Here is an 18,829-nt window from a genome sequence, read left to right as displayed (position 1 = left end):
TTAGACTGTGTACGCCACCACATGCGTGTTCGTGTCATCGTACACATATTAAACATAGTTATTTGAAACAGTCCCGGTAAATGTGGATTTATTTAAAGGGCGGCGGTCGTAGTGCCGCGTCCTGTTCGATATGGGACTCATAGCGACGTATACAATGCGTGTAAAATACATGGTTTATTTACATGAAATTCGAACACGCGCTACGCGACGACCACCGCGCTTTAAATAATCAAATAATATTAACATTTAGTCAACCTGATTTCTGTTTTTAATTCATCGTATCATCAAAAATATGTCTTCAATCACAACCCGAGAATCACAGTTAGTCTATCGCAATACTTGAATGATCAGTAAAGCGCACATGACTGAAATGATTTGTTTTGAAACCAATATTAGCACTACACGAGACTGTTGTAATGTCCTATAGTTAATACTAGAAAACAATATGTTCCGATAATTGCCTCTATTCTTTGAATATTTGTTTTATTGTTACTGTAGTACTAGATAGCCTGCATTTATATTGTAGTTACCATTAAATAAACAAAACGTATCTTCTTAGGTCAATAAAACAAGTTGAGATTACTCATATGACCTATTATTCGCATCTTGATATATTAACGCTAATCCCATTCTCTGAAAAATGTAATACTGCTAACTTAAAAGAAAGGTCTCAAAAAATAAAGATAGTGTACAACCCCAGTATGCCATGTACAATCTTATATCACTAATCACTATCTTATGTTGAGTTATTTTTTCCCCCGTAAGGGCTTATTTTTATTAGCTAGCGGTATGAATACTAGTATGCTCAAGACCGTTGACTTTTTGTTGTTATTTCGCGGAACTACTACTAGTGTTGACTTCGTGTGGTGCTGATGACACAGATGTCAGCAATCGGCAAGAACTGGGCATAATTTTAATCTTCAAGTGATATGGAATCTGAAATGAGCTGGGTTGTTTCTATTATGCTCATATGAAATGTACTGGATGATGTAAAATATGTGTCTCAGGCTGGTATGGGTGTTGATAGTTATGCGCTGTGTACATATTCTCGTCATTTTAAAAATTGTAGGCTTTGGACCACAAATTATGGGAATTCACAGGCAGCTATGTAGGCTTACAAAGTTCATCGCACACTTCAAGTTTAATATTCATATACTAAATAGCGCCACCTGTGGTGACGTTGAGCCAGTGAATGCGACAACGCAACTTTTTTTCACGCGCGGATAAGTCTGATTTTCTACATTCTCGTGCGGCGTGTCGGAAAGGTTGAAATGTTGTTTTTTTTCGAACAATTTTGCCGAACGTGGTGAGTACATTTCAGTTTTAGTAAAGGAACTAATTAGAAGGGAATTAAACTAGATATTCAACTTCTTTACATGAACAGCGTGAAAGTTCAATGACATTGCTTTGCGCTTATGGGGGTGAAAATGTTGAGGTTTCGTACTTCAGCCACATTCTGTCAAAGTCGAGTGACTGTGATTCAGCTAAAATTACACAAACGATTTGAGATCGTTTAGACGAATTTGTAATATACGTTTTAAGGTCAGCTGATGTCATTAGTATTTTTGGTACTCAGATTGAAATTGCACTGCGAACTCGAGTGTTCTCGTGGCAGACAGTCCCGTCGTCAGCAGACGACGTCGCTCAAGACCGGAGTCCATGGTCTGTCGGAATACAATCAGCCATGATAGTAGCGAATGTTTAAAAGAAGCGCATGCTAGCGGAAAATATGATTTAGTTTGGCTGCAATAGAATCGTGATGCAAAAAAGAAGACAGAACATGTTATTTTCATTGTATTTTATTGATCGATTTTCTCGGAACGGTGACCCTATATTTTTTTTTTCATTCTTGTAACATGATATATCAAATATGTGTAATAATAAAGAAAATGACAATATGTTTGGTTGTCGCGCTACGTCCTGTCGTAGCCGACACGACGCGTGTACAATAAAATGTTTGTTTACATACAATTCAAACACAGAATTGCTCAAGTTGATCTCCATGATTCTAACGAAAAAATGGCCTCTAAAGCAGTGGATTACGTCTGTTAATTTATAAACTTACTTCGTAGTCTAACAGATTTGCTTAACCTTATTTTCACGAATCTTATCAACGACATAATGTATTTTATATACCCAGTTTATTTTGAAGATCAAAGTATTATTGCTGTTTTTTTAATATTCTTTTTTCAGAATAACGTTATTTGAACTGAAATTGATGGCAGAACTAGGAAGTGGAGACACAGCTGTGGTACCATCACTTGCTGTAAGTCATATCTGCCTTGGTTGTTATAATGGTGTTACAGTTATATTATCCATCGGTATAGATATATTGGTTCAAGCTTGAAGCTAGATTGGAATATTCTTGCCTTGTTTGTGTGTTGATTTGTATGTTTGTCTCGGCCGCTTCTACCATTTAGCACTGACCAAAGGAATGCACAAAAACAACACTAAAACTGGTACTGTTTGCCCCAAAATTGTCTCCTTGTACAGTTTCTGCAGTATTGTTTTCAAACTATGGCATAACACTGCCAGATACATGCTCCAAAAACATGTTTACCATATTTTTTGAATTTTGTTTCATTTCTAAATATGGCAATCCTTCAAATTTGTAATTTGTTAGTCCCCGTTCGGACGCAGTCCGAAAACGGGGACTTATGTTTTGCCCTGTGTGCGTCCGTCCGTCCATCCGTCCGTCCGTCTGTGATCACCTGTATCTCGAACATGCATTGACCAATTAAGTTCAAACTTCACTCATACATCACACATTATATGGGACATATGCACATGCATTTTTTTCATGATCCGATTAACGATAGCCGAATAGCGGCCATTTTAAGGCCGAAAATGCATCAAAATCGCACATTTTCACCATTCCGGACCCGGATCTCAGTTATGCATGGACGGATTTTGTTCAAATTTGGTACATACATTAAACATAATAGGACCTTGATGCACGTCTTTTTTTTTTTTTTTGGATCGGGTTCGAAATGGCCGACTGGTGGCCATTTTGTTTTAAAGAATTCAGTTCTGGATCCGTATCTGAGACATGCTTGGATTGATCGAGTTCAAACTTCACACACACCAGGTACATCATGTCACAAATATGTATGTGCATTTGTTTCATGATCTCATTAACGATAGCCAAATGGCGGCCGCTTTAAGGCCGAAAATGCATTGAAATCGCACATTTTCACCATTCCGGACCCGGATCTCAGTTATGCATGGACGGATTTCATTCAAATTTGGTACATACATTAAACATAATAGGACCTTGATGCACGTCTTTTTTTTTTCGGATCAAGTTCGAAATGGCCGACTGGCGGCCATTTTGTTAAAGAATTCAGTTCTGGATCCGTATCCAAGACATGTCTGGATTGATCAAGTTCAAACTTCACACACACATGGTACATCATGTCACAAATAGATATGTACATTTGTTTCATGATCTGCTTAACAATAGCGGAATGATGGCCATTTTAAGGCCGAAAATGCATCAAAATCACGTATTTTCACAATTCCAGAACCGGATCTCAGTCATGCATGGATGGATTTTGTTCAGATTTAGCACAATGTGTTGTACATATGCAGGTGCATTTCGGTCATGATCTGCTTTGAATGTATATGTCACTCAAATATGAACGGAACGGGGACGTGTCATTGACAATGACTTGTTCATATTATCGTTTGGACCATATTCACTCTCCGGTTTCTGTAGTTTATATATAACCCTCTCTGTACACTGAAGAGAATTCTGCTCTACATTCTTAACATATACCTACATCATATTAGGTTTTAGGTGTTTATCAATAATTTGACCATTATCTACTCTCTTAATGTTTCACAGGATGTGGGTAAGGAAGAGCCTTGCAACGAAGAAAACAACGACAATTGTTTGCCAGAAAGTGTTCAGGGGGAAGAGCATAAAGAAGAGTATGAAAACAACAGTGAAGACACTGAAGAGGAGAACCAAGAAGATGAAGATGTTGCAGATGATGAAGAGCACTGTAATGAAGTGAATGGGGATGAAAGACTGAAAGAGTATACTGACGAAGAATTGGAGCAGGATGAAGAGGAATTGGAAGTTATATCGCCACTTATAATTGCAAGGTCGGAGAGTTTACCAGGACTGACATCAGAATTGCATCAAAAAGCTTTACAAATAAAGCAGTGGAAGACATCATCTGATCACAGACTGAAGCAAAGGGTAAATAATTTAACTGGTGCTACCTCTTTTTTTAATGGCTTGTACATGTATCAGTGATACCTTAATTATCATGGAAATAGGAGAGGGTGACAGTAACAACCTTTCACTACCTCTTCCACATAAAATACACAACTGATATTTGCTTTATTAGTAGCACATGCACTTAGTAAATGATTCAGTATACAATAGATGTTGGTTTATATGCATTTCCACTGGAGATGACCTTCTAACACTAACAGAGCAAATACTACTGTCTGTATAGAAATCATCATAAAAACTGTTCTCACTTCCACTTCGTACAGTTGTACATCCTTGTTGCCTCCAACCACATCTTCCAGTCCCCAAAAAACTTAACATGTACTTGGATGATTTTGAAGCTGTAAATAGTTTATTCTATTTATTTTATATATATGCATTTTCAGGAACAAGAATTGGAAGATGCTCAAAATATTATTGATGAACAAGGTGCAGCGATGGAGGAATTACAGGTATTATTTAGTTACTGTGCTTTATATTTGTTGTCTAAGTTTTGAAACAGAACGTTACCAAAATACCAAATACTCATATTAATTACTTGTCCAGTTACTATTTGAATATATTACATGCATTTATGAGGCAGTCATGTATCTGATGCTCACAACTGAACACTATTGTTTACAAAATCTAGTTTTTAAAAAAAAAAATTGTTTTAAAAGAATTGATAAAGTATGTCACTCAAACAGGAATTTTTTGTAAACTTATTTATTGACAGTTTTTCTCTCAAAAGGTGGTGCATATACAGGCCCTTTCATTTTTTACGCAATTTCTAACAGCCATTCTGAATTCCTAGACGTTCACAAGCAATTTTATAACTTACATATAGGAGGATGTATATGGCTGCACAAGTATTTTTGTGAACTAATAAATTACTACTACTCCTGTTGTAGTTAATAAATAGAAACTTGACAGCCAAAATGGAAGAGCTTGCCGAAGAGCAGGAAAGCTTTCAGTACAAGACAGAGTAAGTAATAATTGTTTTGGTTTGTTTTTGTCTGAGGGATTGACTGTACTGGAGTATTATTATAGCTATTGACCTGTTTGTTTGAGTATTTTTAAATGTAAATTGAAGTTATAATGCTACTTGTAGCTTTATAAGCTTTGTTTGTGAATCTATGAATAAATGAAAAGCAATAAAACGAAATGTGCACACTCGTGTGTGAGGGCGCTATCTTATAAACCTATCTGTTGAGCCTACAATAAAAAAAGGAATTTACACAATTATGTGTGGGGGTGCTTTTCTTAAGCCACCCTTTTGTGACTGCAAATATTTGTGGCTCTGCCTTCATAAGTAGCAATGGCATTTAATGCCTATGAGGTAGTGACTCATAACACTGGTACACTCATATACTGTAAAATGGCACTACAAATCAAATCACTCTTAAAAGGGTGACATAAACCCTGCTTTTAAATTTTACTCTGCTTCAAAATTGATGTACCAGTATACATAATAGTTGTATCAAATACTGCACTGCATCAGGATTATATTAGAATCCTCACAGACATTTCTACTCAAAATTATTATCATTTTATGTATGAATTCAAAAAGGAGAACTGAAAACTATTGACTAATCTTTATGTTATTCTGTTGAGCTTCGTGTTGCATTTCAACCTTTGTATACAGTTGTGTAAGTTCAGTGTATGTTTCCATGCATGTTAGGACATAACCATAGCTATGTGTCATCTTGTCTCCAGGGCGTGTGAATCTTGTGCTACTCTCAAAGCAGAGTTCTTTAAATTAGACGAGAGACTAATAGACTGCATACATGAACGAGATGCCTTACGAGAGACGGACAGAATCAGGAGAGAAAACTTTGAGGTGATAATAAATACGATACCTGAGGTGTGGTGTATGAGGGCGCTATTGCAAATAATCCTTCACACCTGTGAGAAGTCATTGACCTTATCACTAGAATTGTTCCATGTCAGTAGAAGCAATTTATATTTCAAGGATACTGGTGTAGTCTGTATTCTGCCTGTCAAGGCTGTTGAAAACCTACAGTTCAGACTGTGCTCGATTTGAAATATAGCATGTATTTTAGCTATTGTGTATAAGGAAATATAGTCATATCCATAGCTTGAAATAAACAGTAGCCCAAGGTACACAAACTACCATATCTAATCATTGGCTCATTGGCTACCATTCTCCAACTGGACTACTAGAAATTTACAAGATTTTTCAAATGAACAAATTTGTTCCCAAATTATGGGTGTTCCAACACAAATTGAGCATATCCATAATTAAAAGCTGTTATTAGGCAATGTAAAAAATGAATTTAACAATTCATTTTCCTAACCATGGTCCTACTTGCGTTCTAAGAGGTGGATATGTGATGACTGATCACAGTCATTAGAACTCAAAGTCTTGAAAAAATCACTAACTATTTACAGTCTAAAATAGCATCAATTTTTATTCCAGTGGTAATTGATGCATATAACATAATATTTTCCCACAAAAAAAAAGTACATTTATTTTTACTCAAGTAAAATAGTTCTCATAATGTGGAATGATGTCTTTCACTCTAATAGATACGTCAAATCACAAAATTGTTCTGGTTTGACAGGTATAGGTCTCAACTGTAAATTTAAAATTTGACATTCAGTATTTATGTTTATAAACCCATAAAAGAATGACATGCCCCAATAGATTTGTAGTTTATAGAAGTATGCAACTGAATGATTACTTGCATGACTCTGGGGATATATGGCAGTCACTATGCTTCACATGCCAGCTAATCCACATATCCATCAACAGCAAAAAGGGTGTACTTGGATGAACTCACTGATCATTGACCCTGATCCAGTTTAAACTTTTTTGAAATTTGTTGAAACACAATAGATACTGATGCTGCTTGTTAAATTCAACTCAGTCATGAATTCACCCATTTTTGTTTTTCATTCAGGAACTACTAGATAAATACAGGATAATAAGTATGGAGAATGAAGAACTTAAAGTGCAAGGTAGGCACTCTAAATATGTCTTCAGCATTGTTCTTATTATCCTCATTTTACTAGTCATTGCCATCATCACGGTTGTCATCATAGTTTTAGTAATTATCTTATATTATAACTGATTATTCATCAGTGAATGAGACATGATAGTGGTTATACAGGCATGGCAAATCATTTTTGTACAAAGACTAACAAAGTGAAATCAATATGTCTGTTACTGTCCTTGACATTTTTTTTTTGTGTGCATTTTATCATTTCAGTATCAAAAGATAAAGAAGAGCAGCAGAGAATAATTCATGATTACCATGCAAAACTACAGACCTCAATCTCATTGAATGGACAGGTAATTAATATATACAGTCAATAGCCTTGCCCATTCACAGTGATGCAAGTCTGTACTCCCTGATGCACTCTAATCCAAGGATTATGAACAGCACATGACACATCCGTCAGGTGTCGATTGCCGACTCAAACATGTGTTAATCAAAAGCTTGAAGATTTTTTTTTTCAATTTTATGATATCCATTGATGCATATAAAACGAGGATGTTGTGAGGTGACCTCATGGGAGCACTCAATAGAATCTGCAGTTATTAATGAAATTATTTTTGCACTCCGTATATTATGTAAATTATTTTTATGGTAATATGTTATTTAAATAAATAAAAAATGCCTTTAGTGCCTAGAGTCTCTTCAAGTCACATCTATTAGTATTCTAGTAATTAATTAGATGATTTGGACTTGAAAAAATATGCCATTTAATACTGTGATGTAAATCTAGAAAACTACCACTGTATAATTTATTATTTCCACCATATACAATAAGATTAAATCTTTTTAGACTATGATTACATAGAGGTTTCTCTGTAGCCCCATGTAATTCGACAGCCAGTACGTTTCTGCAGTGCCTGCAGGAGATACACAGTTAATTTTTTTTCCCTGTGTTCCATCAGTACATGAGATAACTATATAGGGCCTCAGAGCTGCATGTCAACAGTTTGATTTGATTATGTTCCTTTCCTTTGTATATTTGTTCAAACAATTCTTTATTATCCAAAAAATGTTTATACATGTAAAAGGATATATATTCTCTTGTCACAGTCAATTGAGCCTTGAACTTACATTTAGGCTTATAAATATTTGTACTTGAAATTAATATTATTTATAGCGTGTACGACAGCTTGGTGATGAAGCATGATCTAAAACAATTCATGCGTCTATAATCAGAGCTGTTACTGGGCAGTGCTATTTCAATATTATCATAATCAAACTGACACTATCCTGTTAAACATTTAAGCACCATTGTCACCTCTTTGAATCTGTTAACAACAAAATCGCCTGAATTTAGTTCATATTTTTTCCCAAAAATGTTATCAAGACTTGTAACTAATAGGAAGTTTTTGTCCAAAATTATCCAATAATCAGAGAAGAAAAAATAAAAATAGGCAAAATTTTGGCAGGAAAAATGTGATTAAACTAAAGAATGAAACAACACTTTAATACTAAGTTACTTTGCCTTTTTCTAAAATAATTTATTGTGAAATGTGGGTATGAAAACATTAACATAAATGTGTTTATCATTTTGGCAGTTTCTTAAATAAGTAACTAAGTTCAGGATATCTGATTATAAATATGATATGTACTGTAGCAAAATGCTTAATTTGTTAGCAGTGAACATTTCATTTCGCGAGGCATACATTTTTGTACGTTGCTGCGATTGTGACAACATTTTGTCCATTTGAGCTTCCCAAAATGGTCAAATCATCAACAAATTGAAATATAATGGTTCATTTCAATTGGACATTAGTCAAAATAAATAAATTCAGTGAAATATATTATACTGGTATAAACTACAAAGGTGTTATCCTTGTTTATTGTCCTCTTAGTAACCCTATCATGCTGCAAACAGCAAACTATTCTAGCCTGACAATTGGTGTTTTGTTTTTGTTCCACAGATCCGTGAGCTATCAGAACAAAGCAAACAGAAAGATAATGAGATCCGTACATTGACTCGCAAACTGACTGACAGCATCAATAAAAATGCTATTTTGGATGAAGAATATGGTTAGTCTTTTTTATTATTTTTTTTGTAAACTTTTAATGATGATGCTGGCATGCATTGTATTATTCAGATGACAATACTGACAAAGCATATATATGCAAATCTGAAATATAAAACGTTTTTTTTTTGTTTTGTTTTTTCCCTTCTGAGCTGCGTTATTATTGTTAGAATTTATAAATGTGTGTTTACTGTATGGTACACAGTATGTGAATAGAATAGAATTTTATATTTTACATGAATACAATACTTTATTCATGCAACTACCAGCTTTTTTTATAAACAAATAAATTGTAGTTTCCTTCATCAATTACAAATTAAGAAAGTTTGTGCTGAATTAACAATTTGCACCGCTGAGCGAGCATATGTGCAATGCAATATGAGAAAGAAATTCCAATTACAAAACAAAACTATTGTTGCACAATTTTTTTGAACATTTGTAACTATGCAATTAATTAAAAAGCCTAACAAAGATAATGTGCAAATTTTAGTAAGGCAGTATGGAAGCTGTATGGAAGTCATATGATGTAATTAGAGAATGCAGGATCCGATGCACATCATGAACCAACTACGAACAAGGCTACTGGCGTATTGTAACAGAATATCACCTGCTACTGCATGGTCTATTGCTTTTTTTATTATACTAGTACTTATTATACTAGTAAACATTCTGAAATATCGTCAGTTGATGCCAGTGCTTTCACATTAATATTAAATGAATTATTAACACATTAGTTCCACTCAAAACAAATATAATTATTTGACCAATAATGTGTTAACTACATGATGCTGAGTCAGACTTTCTGAATATGTAACATACCCTCTGCACGGAAAGCAATCAAGTTATTACTGTAGTATCTGTTATGATAATGAGTGAACTTAGTGTCAAGCACAGTTGGACATTTTGTAATAGAAATGATTGAGTCTATAGTGTTTTTGTTGTGCTTTACTTAATATACAGTGGTGTTCATCATCCAAGCCACTTTGAAATGTTTGCATTGTATTTTTCATGGCTATATGTTATAAAGTATAATAGCGCATCAAAAAAAGTAATAGTTATTAGGAGCACATTGAAGTTGCACAGGTCACCAGGATTTGTAGTGGAGGTATATCGTAATTGCTCTCTGAAAATTCATATCCTTCAATATGTAAATTACAGAGAATGTGATCAGAATATGACATATTTCAATGATCTAGCAATCCTGTTCAGTAAATTGTTAGTCTCGTTAAACAAAGCTCAAAACAGGGGTTTATAATTTGATCCACATTCTAACATTTCCCCTAATTGCAATATCATAAATAATGACCTGTTGATTTATGTGTGCTACTATTGGAGATATGTGTAGGTCACACTTATGGATTAGCATAAACATTTCAATTACTGAGCATGTTACTGCACATATATGCATTGCATTATGGGAGAGAAAATCCTATTGTTTATACTGGAAAACTATTATCACCCTGAAAAATTGCTAAATTATAGATATATATGTACAAATTATAACAATATTAGGATTCATGTGATTGAGCAACATTTTGAGATACATTTTGTATGAAGAAATAATTTCACTATAGAAACCAATTTAAAAGTATCAGTTCATATAGGTGATTGTTCGTCATCTGCCCATCGTCTATCAACAATTCTATTTGAGGCTTCTTCTTGAAAACTACCAGGCTAATTACTTTGATATTCCGTATGTAGGTACCTCAGGTGGGCCTGTCAGGTTTGTTCATATTGTGACAATATTTTCAAGTCTATATTTTGTTAGCGAATATTTTGCTAACAATTGTTTTGATTCTATGGGTTGATCTCCATGAGATTTGATAACAATTGTAATTGCCACGGCAACAACCAAATAAACTTGCATAGTTGTGATATAGCAAGAACATTATGGGAAAACTAATAACCATGGCAAATAGTCAATATCTTATAATTCAGTCTTCATCCATTCGTCCACTTGCCTTCTGGAGTTTGGACAGAATCTGTTCAATCTTTGTATATACCTTGTATTTTGTGTGGGACACATGCATCAGGTATGTCGGACATATTGTCAGTTTTTGTTAAAGTTTGGTATATACATTATACATGATTAAAAAAATGACAGAATATGCTAAAGATGTATTGAAAATTTAATAGAAGATGAGGACTGTTTTATTGACTTGTCAGAAATATGACACTATAAAATAAAAATTTCATCAAAATTGAAAGACAGTAAAAATCTATTCACATATTCACTTTCAAGTAGAGATACAGACAATATTAAGAATTTAACTCACTATATGTACAGCAGAGAGGCTCTCAAACTTATACTATTTATAAAATATCACTTTTTTCCATAATTTATTATTATTATTAATGTTGTTGTTGTTGTTGTTGTTGTTGTTATTTCCTATATGTGTTGATAGAGTGTTCATGTCTACAGGAGATTACAAAATTAAATTTGTGTACACCTGTATTTACTTTTGAATTGTACAGTGTACCACAGCTGTTTGGATCATGAAAGGTTGAATTCATACCTGTTATCACAAAATAGCAGATTTCCACAGCCGGACTTCCCAGACCTATATAATGCATTTAATATGGACTTTGTTCAAAAAGCATTTCAGAATCAATCTCAAACATATATTATCCTATCAAATAAATTGCACCTCTATCAGCAGCTGGCCTCACTGCATTCCAGTTGTGTCAAGTATTAGTAATAACTGTCATCATACTGTAACCTACAGGTGAAAAATTCCATTAATAATCCACTTGACTCTGTTAATGGTCGAGGAAAATTCACAGTGCTTTTTAATAGAGAGAAAAGATCAAGCTGGAAATTACTGTGAAATTTGGGTGCATGTCTGTATTTGGCACCCATTTGAATCTATATCACATGTATCACAAAATATCACGGTAGTAATAAAACACCATATGGCGAAACTCACTCATGTCTCCCACATATAATTAATTCTTCTGCATTTACTTCCTCCCCCCAGTAATTTTACACAATGTCCTCAAGGAGACAGAGGAGGTGGTCAAATCACAGCAGGACCAGCTTAATTATTGCCATACAACATTGAAAAGAAATCAAAATGAAATATCAAAGTTGTCAGAAACTCGGGTAGGTCTGCAAAAAATATAATTGTACAAGTATATATATATATATATATATGCTGATGGGTGCTAAAAACGCAAAGGCTCATGGGGGTGGACACTTGTTTGTAAACAATGACACGATATGGCCATCTGACGCATGCGCAGGTGACAACTCCCTCGCTTTAACCTAATTGTAATTGTAGGGCCTATTATTTAACTTTTATAAGACCCAAGAGGAGTATGCAATACTTGTGTCTTGACAGATTGAGCTAATGAAAAAGTGTGAAGAATTTGAGGATAACGACCGGGACATGCAGACAGTGGTGCAAGCACTTAACGACAACATTTCTGAGCTGGCCAATGAGCGAGAGACCTTATGCAATGAAATCAAAACTCTCAGTAGTCACGTCTTCAGCAAAAGTGTTAGTATTTGTTTTCTTAGCTGAATATATCCTATGATGTTTGAGAGAATCACAAGAAAATATAATGGAGTGGATGTTATCCTGCTTACAGCAGTAAAAATATTTCATTACAGTTTATTAAACCTATCAAATTAATAAATTGATAGATGCAAATCATTATTGTATATTTTCTTCTTTTTCTTTTAGAAAAAGATTGCAGAAGTAAAAAAAGACTTGAAGGTACCAACAATTTTTTATTTATACGGTTTGGGTTTCGTGCGTTTATTCATTCATCGCATTATCTCAGAAGTTCATTGACTGATTTTACCCAGACTTAGTACATAGTTGTCACATGATGGCATACATATGCGACCATATTTGTCATAAAAATAACCTAAAAACCTACATTTTACATGTTTAGAGCATTATATATATTATCTCCAAGTTGTGCTGGCCGATTTGAGATCTTAGAGTATTTGTAACACCTATTGACATACATCTATCATTTTTCTGATTTTTTTAGAAAATTTGGCAACCGACTGCCATTGTGTACGTCAAAAATACATGTTTTTTACTCCTGTGTGAAGCACACAATGGGAGTCTTTGTGGTTAGTTTGTCTGTGTATATGTATGTGTGTGTGTGTAAGTCTGTTCCACTGATATCTCAACAAACAATTATCAGACATCAATAAAATTTGGTACATAGATGCTGTGAGGTTATGTGCAGACGTGATTACAAAATTGGAAATCTTTTGTTATTGTCTTTTTCGAACATTTCTGCTTATATCTGAAATTTTCACTGTCAAATTGGGTCAAAACTTGGTTTACGGAAAATTGTGTTCAAGAACATCAATGAAAGTTGATCTATGTTGTAATGATCCAATCCAATTGTCATGGCTGAGGAGGCTGAGACATTCTCAATGGATTGTTACACTGTAACTAATATTTTATGTCTTTTTGGCAACGTACAGCACACTTACCTGCAAGTTTTTTAAAAAAAAACAAGTCATCTGAAGATGACACAGCCCCCACTTGTCAGATGTGATTATAGTTGGCTATGAATTATAAAGTTTGAATGTATATGTATAAAATCGGGTAGGAAGATTAAGTTGAAAAACAAAAGTATGTTACTCAAAGGACAATTTGCATCAATTTTAACAAAAATTCACAATCAATTGAATATGGAAATTCAATTGAGTCAATATTTAATAGCAAATACATGAACAAGATATTAACAAAAATTCAAAATTAATTAAATATTCAAATTAGCTCATTAATTAAGTTGAAACTCAATATTGCATAGCACATATCTTATATTGACAAATCAAGTCTCTACCAAGTTTGGTCTGATTTGGACTATCAGTTCACAAGATATTAACAAGAATTAAAATTAATAATTAAATATGCAAATGAGCTAATTAATTGATTCCTTGAAAAAATAAATCAATGTGCATCTGGACCAGTGGTCACTCTGTCTTTGTACCAAGTCTCGGCAAAATCAGTACAGGCATCACTGAGAAATGATGATGGACACACCCTAAAAATTGAATTTTACAGGATTTTGACATTCAAAATGACCGCCAGGCAGCCATATTTGATCAAATCAGGAAATAAATCCATGTGAATATGTATACCTCCTCACTGTGTCTTTGTACCTAGTATCATTGAAATTAGTCAAGGCATCTCTGAGAAATATCAATGGACAGACAAAAGCCATGATTAACAATCAAAATGGCTGCCAGTTGGCCATATTTGATCATTTCAAAAAGGTAAAACAACGTGCATATGTATGGGTGGTCTATTTGTCTTTGTAACACCTCTCAACAAAATCGGTCAAGCCATTTCCGAGAAATGTCGATGGACACACAAGGACTGAATTTTGGCATTAAAAATGGCCGCCGGTCAGCCATATTTGATTGTACGGGAAAATAAATTGATGTACACATGTACGATTGACCACTATGTTTGTGTACCAAGTTACAAAAAAAAAAAACGGTCCAGCCATCTCCGAGAAATCACAATTTACTGACAAAGGCGAAACTACAAGCCCCCTCCCAGTGGGGGCTAATAATATGAGGTTATCACAAAAATACACCTTACACATAGCAATCTTATAGCAACACATAGCGACAATGTTTAAAATCATTAGTAATCATAACACAAAAATGGACTATGGTCTGGGTTCATTGACATGATTTTTTTTCATCGTTATACTACGCCTGATCTAAATTAAGGGAAGCTGATGAATGTGCTGCAAATTTCAAACACTGGAATAGTTGCAAATACCCTTTAAACAAATGCAAATGCATCCTTTTTTATAGAACAATACCCGGTAAATTATATTGTTTTTGGTGCCAGATGTATAACAATGGCTTATTAAAATCGGATTTTTTGTATATTTTTTTAGTTGATTTAAATTGTGTTTTTAATTTCCATCTTCCCTCTGCAGCATAAGAAGAAACTCATTAAGAAAATCAGTGGTGTTGCTAACAAGTCATATGATGCAGAAGAGGGATTGGACCATGGCAATTTTATAACACCCATTCATAGTGATATTGATAAATTCATTGAGGATGAAATAAATGCATACTACACCATGCCTCATTTAATCTCATCATCCCCTCAACAGGACGATGAGAGAGAACACTGTTTCCTTCAAAAAGATGAGGTAAAAGAGTCTTATTATGCTTCAAAACGAAACTCAACTCCTTTGCAGATTCTGAGAAGTGTTCAAGCTGACAAGCATTCTAAACTGAAAGAAGTTTATGAACCACCTTCAAGGAGCAATGCAGGCAATGGCTCTGATGAATTGCAGACAGATGTTTCGAAAGAGAGACTTCGTAGAGGAGAACGACAGCCTTTAATCCAATCTACTCGTCGTAAGAGTTACCATGGAGGGAAAGTGCTAGGACTCAAAGAGGGGTTGAGACACCACAGACCTCGATATTCACTTTATGGTGGAGAAAAAGAAAATGTGAGACCAGCTGAAGATTTAGAGTGCGCTACTGAAAGAGATAAAGACGAGAAGAAGAAGGGAGTCAGAAAGCTCAGTTTCGATGCCAGTAAGTTTGAAAAAATAATTAATGAATATGGTCAAAAAAGTGAAACAGATAATGGAGTTTTGAAAGTAGCTAAGTGGGCTTACTCTGCCCAAAGAAGGTGTCACCAGCCGCCACAAGTCAAAGAAAATGACGTCAAGCCAGGGTTTAGGAAGATGAGGCGAAGACACAGCGGTGCTGATGAGAAAGAGGTTCAAGCTGCTGCCGAAGACTGGATTCACAGACAAGTCTTCACAGCTGATGATGAAGTAGATAATGATAAATTGCCATTCTCACCTCCATTTGCATTTAATTCCAATGATAACCCAACCACAGAAAGTGAAAACCAAACAGCAGATGGTGTGTCAATTGTAAGTCAGACGTCTAGTCAGCTGAGCTACATCGATGCTGAGGGAGAACTATTACGTAAACAAGAGATGGAGTCTTACATCATCAGGTCAAAAAACAGGTGAGTGCATAGATCCTAGAGTCTATAGTTCGAGTTCATATTGAGAGCAAACCTTCAATAAATTTACAATATATGTTGTTTAAGGTCATTCATGGATATTCAATCTAGATTAAATAAGGATAAACAATTCATCACAACTGTTTGTTTCAAAAGTGTTGCATAATTATTGGACACAAGTTTTCACCCATTACAAAATATGTTTTTAGGGATAACCAGCTGAAAAAATTGTATTTTTGGAAATATTTCCATGTTAAAGCGTTATTTTTTTAAAAGATAAATTGTAATCATCATAATTCCCTAATAATTCCTGACAACCGTAATTGCCCATCTAATAACTACATATGTCAATTTCCCATGGGAACCAATTGTGAAAATCAAAATGTTCATGAATGGTAATTAGCCATTTTGTGTACAAAAAGGTAGTTTGGTGACCATATGTGGGTTTTCTGAACAGCACAAAGTAAAACTATATTGTAAAAATGGCAAGATAATCTGATGTCAAAAAATATAGTCATATTTTAATGATCTTATATGTACAAGAAATGCAGTTTTGGATTAATTATACTAGAGGCAGCTGCCAATAGAGCAAACACTTTATATGGTTATATGCTCCAATATATAGCTTTCATTTTCTAATTAATAAATAGTAACCGGTTTGGCATCCAGAAAGGTCATGGGATTTTTTTAAAGAACATCATTTGATGATTTATTCTTTTGCTGATAAATACACTAGACTAACCAAAATACACATGTGAGACTGTAAAACAGCTACAGACCATGACTGACTAATAGAGATTTATTGATTTGATGCACTCACATGCTACAGGACATGGCAGAATGTATATGTTGTTCAGCAAGGAAAGTTGCTTCACTTCTATGAAGACCAGTACAACAGGAACATGGGAACCTCTTTAAATTGCGAACCCCCGATGGATCTGACGCACGCACAGATTACAGTGGCTGGCGACTATACCAAGAAGAAGCATGTGTTTAGGATCAGGTATTTTGTATAATGGGGCATTTTTATTTTATTTTTATTTGTGATTTATTGTAGTTAAATGTAATATGAAAAAACAATTTTTGCAGTGCATGGAGCTGCATTGTTAATCCATTAATAATTGCATATGGTAGAAGGTCTACTACAAAAATTAAAATATCCATAATTGATCAAAATGAAATATGGCATTCCGCATATTTGAAATGGTTGACAATCTAAACATTGGAGGCACATCAATATCCCAAGATATTTACAAATTCATTTTTTTAACGAATATATGCATTTTAATGATAAAATCCATGAACAATATTTACTGACATCTTTTTTTTTTTACTAGTTTCCGCAAATATTTTATACTCCAAGGACAAAAATTAGTAATTTTTTATGGATCTGCTTATCAATTATAATTGTGAGAGATTAAGTGGATATTTCACTGCTTTGTAGATTTATGTTTATGGGCATCAAAATATGCTTATAGTTCTGCTCTAGCCACTTGTTTAGTTTGAGTGGATCATAAATTTCACATCTACATCATAAATTAACCATGATTGTTAAATAAATGATTTCATTTTCTCCATTTGTTTTCCCGTCAGACAACCCTCAGGAGCCCAGTATATATTCCAAGCCAGAGACAACCCAGAAATGATGTTCTGGTTGTGCAGCCTTGATGCTGTTACTCATGATAGAGATGAAGCCACAGCACCATACGGGGCAAACTATCCACTGCATATCATGGAAAACACAAGCCCTTCCTCGGCTGCCCCAGGCTCTTCAGAAAAACCCAACATGTGGAAAAAATTCCTCAAGACCGTCACACCGGTTAAAAAGAAACAGTAACTTTTGTAAATTATTTGCCATGAAATATACATAATATATATTGGTATAATATATCTAATTATTTAAAACATTAAAATAATATGTATTGATTAAAATTAACTAATTGATTAAATATTTATTAAGATTGTAAGACATTTTGGAACTTATGTTTTTTACTGCTGTGCCATTTTTTTTTTATTATCTATCAAACAGATATATCAATAGTATCTAATATTATACCTGTGTCACTGTCCTCTGTTGGACTCGCCAAACCCATAATATTAATCTAACCTTTAACACTCAATTCAGCTATCAGAATTAAAGTGTTGCAGATCAATAGTGAGACATTAATTTATAAAGCACAAAGTCACATGTTACCATGTTTTTAGCTCACTCTAAATTATTTATGGTCAGTACTGGTATAAAGTGTACACAACTTGTAAATGCAGTCCAATTCTTCCCCATTAACTATCCCTGCACAATTTAGGTTTTATGTAATAATAGATAATAATTTTTTTTATGGGTACTCATTTATTGCTCTATAAATGCCATCTCTGTACATGTTTCCCTCCCCTGTGGGTGATCCAACTTCTTTGTTTTATGCCGAACTGAATCCCCCCAGTTGCGACTATATAAACGCTGTGGTGGATCTTTCCATGCATTTCAGTGAATGAGTTCTCTCGTGAGAGTTTTGTAACAAACTATTTCTGTGTTTAGAATATATATGATGAAAGTAAAGCATGTATGTAGACACGTCTTTCTACTGGTTATTATAA

General features: G+C 34.2%; 1 protein-coding gene across 1 annotated transcript in view; it reads left to right on the top strand.

The window, feature by feature from the left end:
- Positions 1-18,179, top strand: part of LOC100368091 (uncharacterized) — a 34,120-nt gene extending 15,941 nt beyond the window's left edge. The window contains exons 14-27 of the mRNA XM_085492870.1: positions 2,194-2,266; positions 3,848-4,207; positions 4,630-4,695; positions 5,134-5,207; positions 5,939-6,062; positions 7,147-7,204; positions 7,456-7,538; positions 9,150-9,258; positions 12,233-12,357; positions 12,596-12,754; positions 12,941-12,973; positions 15,183-16,240; positions 17,067-17,240; positions 17,831-18,179. Of these exons, the coding sequence (XP_085348996.1) occupies positions 2,194-2,266; positions 3,848-4,207; positions 4,630-4,695; positions 5,134-5,207; positions 5,939-6,062; positions 7,147-7,204; positions 7,456-7,538; positions 9,150-9,258; positions 12,233-12,357; positions 12,596-12,754; positions 12,941-12,973; positions 15,183-16,240; positions 17,067-17,240; positions 17,831-18,074 (2,740 nt within the window). The 3' untranslated portion in view covers positions 18,075-18,179. The remainder of the gene's footprint in view (positions 1-2,193; positions 2,267-3,847; positions 4,208-4,629; positions 4,696-5,133; positions 5,208-5,938; positions 6,063-7,146; positions 7,205-7,455; positions 7,539-9,149; positions 9,259-12,232; positions 12,358-12,595; positions 12,755-12,940; positions 12,974-15,182; positions 16,241-17,066; positions 17,241-17,830) is intronic.
- The last annotated feature ends 650 nt before the right edge of the window (positions 18,180-18,829 follow it).

The sequence above is a fragment of the Saccoglossus kowalevskii genome, chromosome 2 (genome assembly GCF_978046115.1).
Source record: "Saccoglossus kowalevskii chromosome 2, keSacKowa6.1, whole genome shotgun sequence".
NCBI lineage: Eukaryota > Metazoa > Hemichordata > Enteropneusta > Harrimaniidae > Saccoglossus > Saccoglossus kowalevskii.
This window is presented reverse-complemented; position numbering and strand designations above follow the sequence as displayed.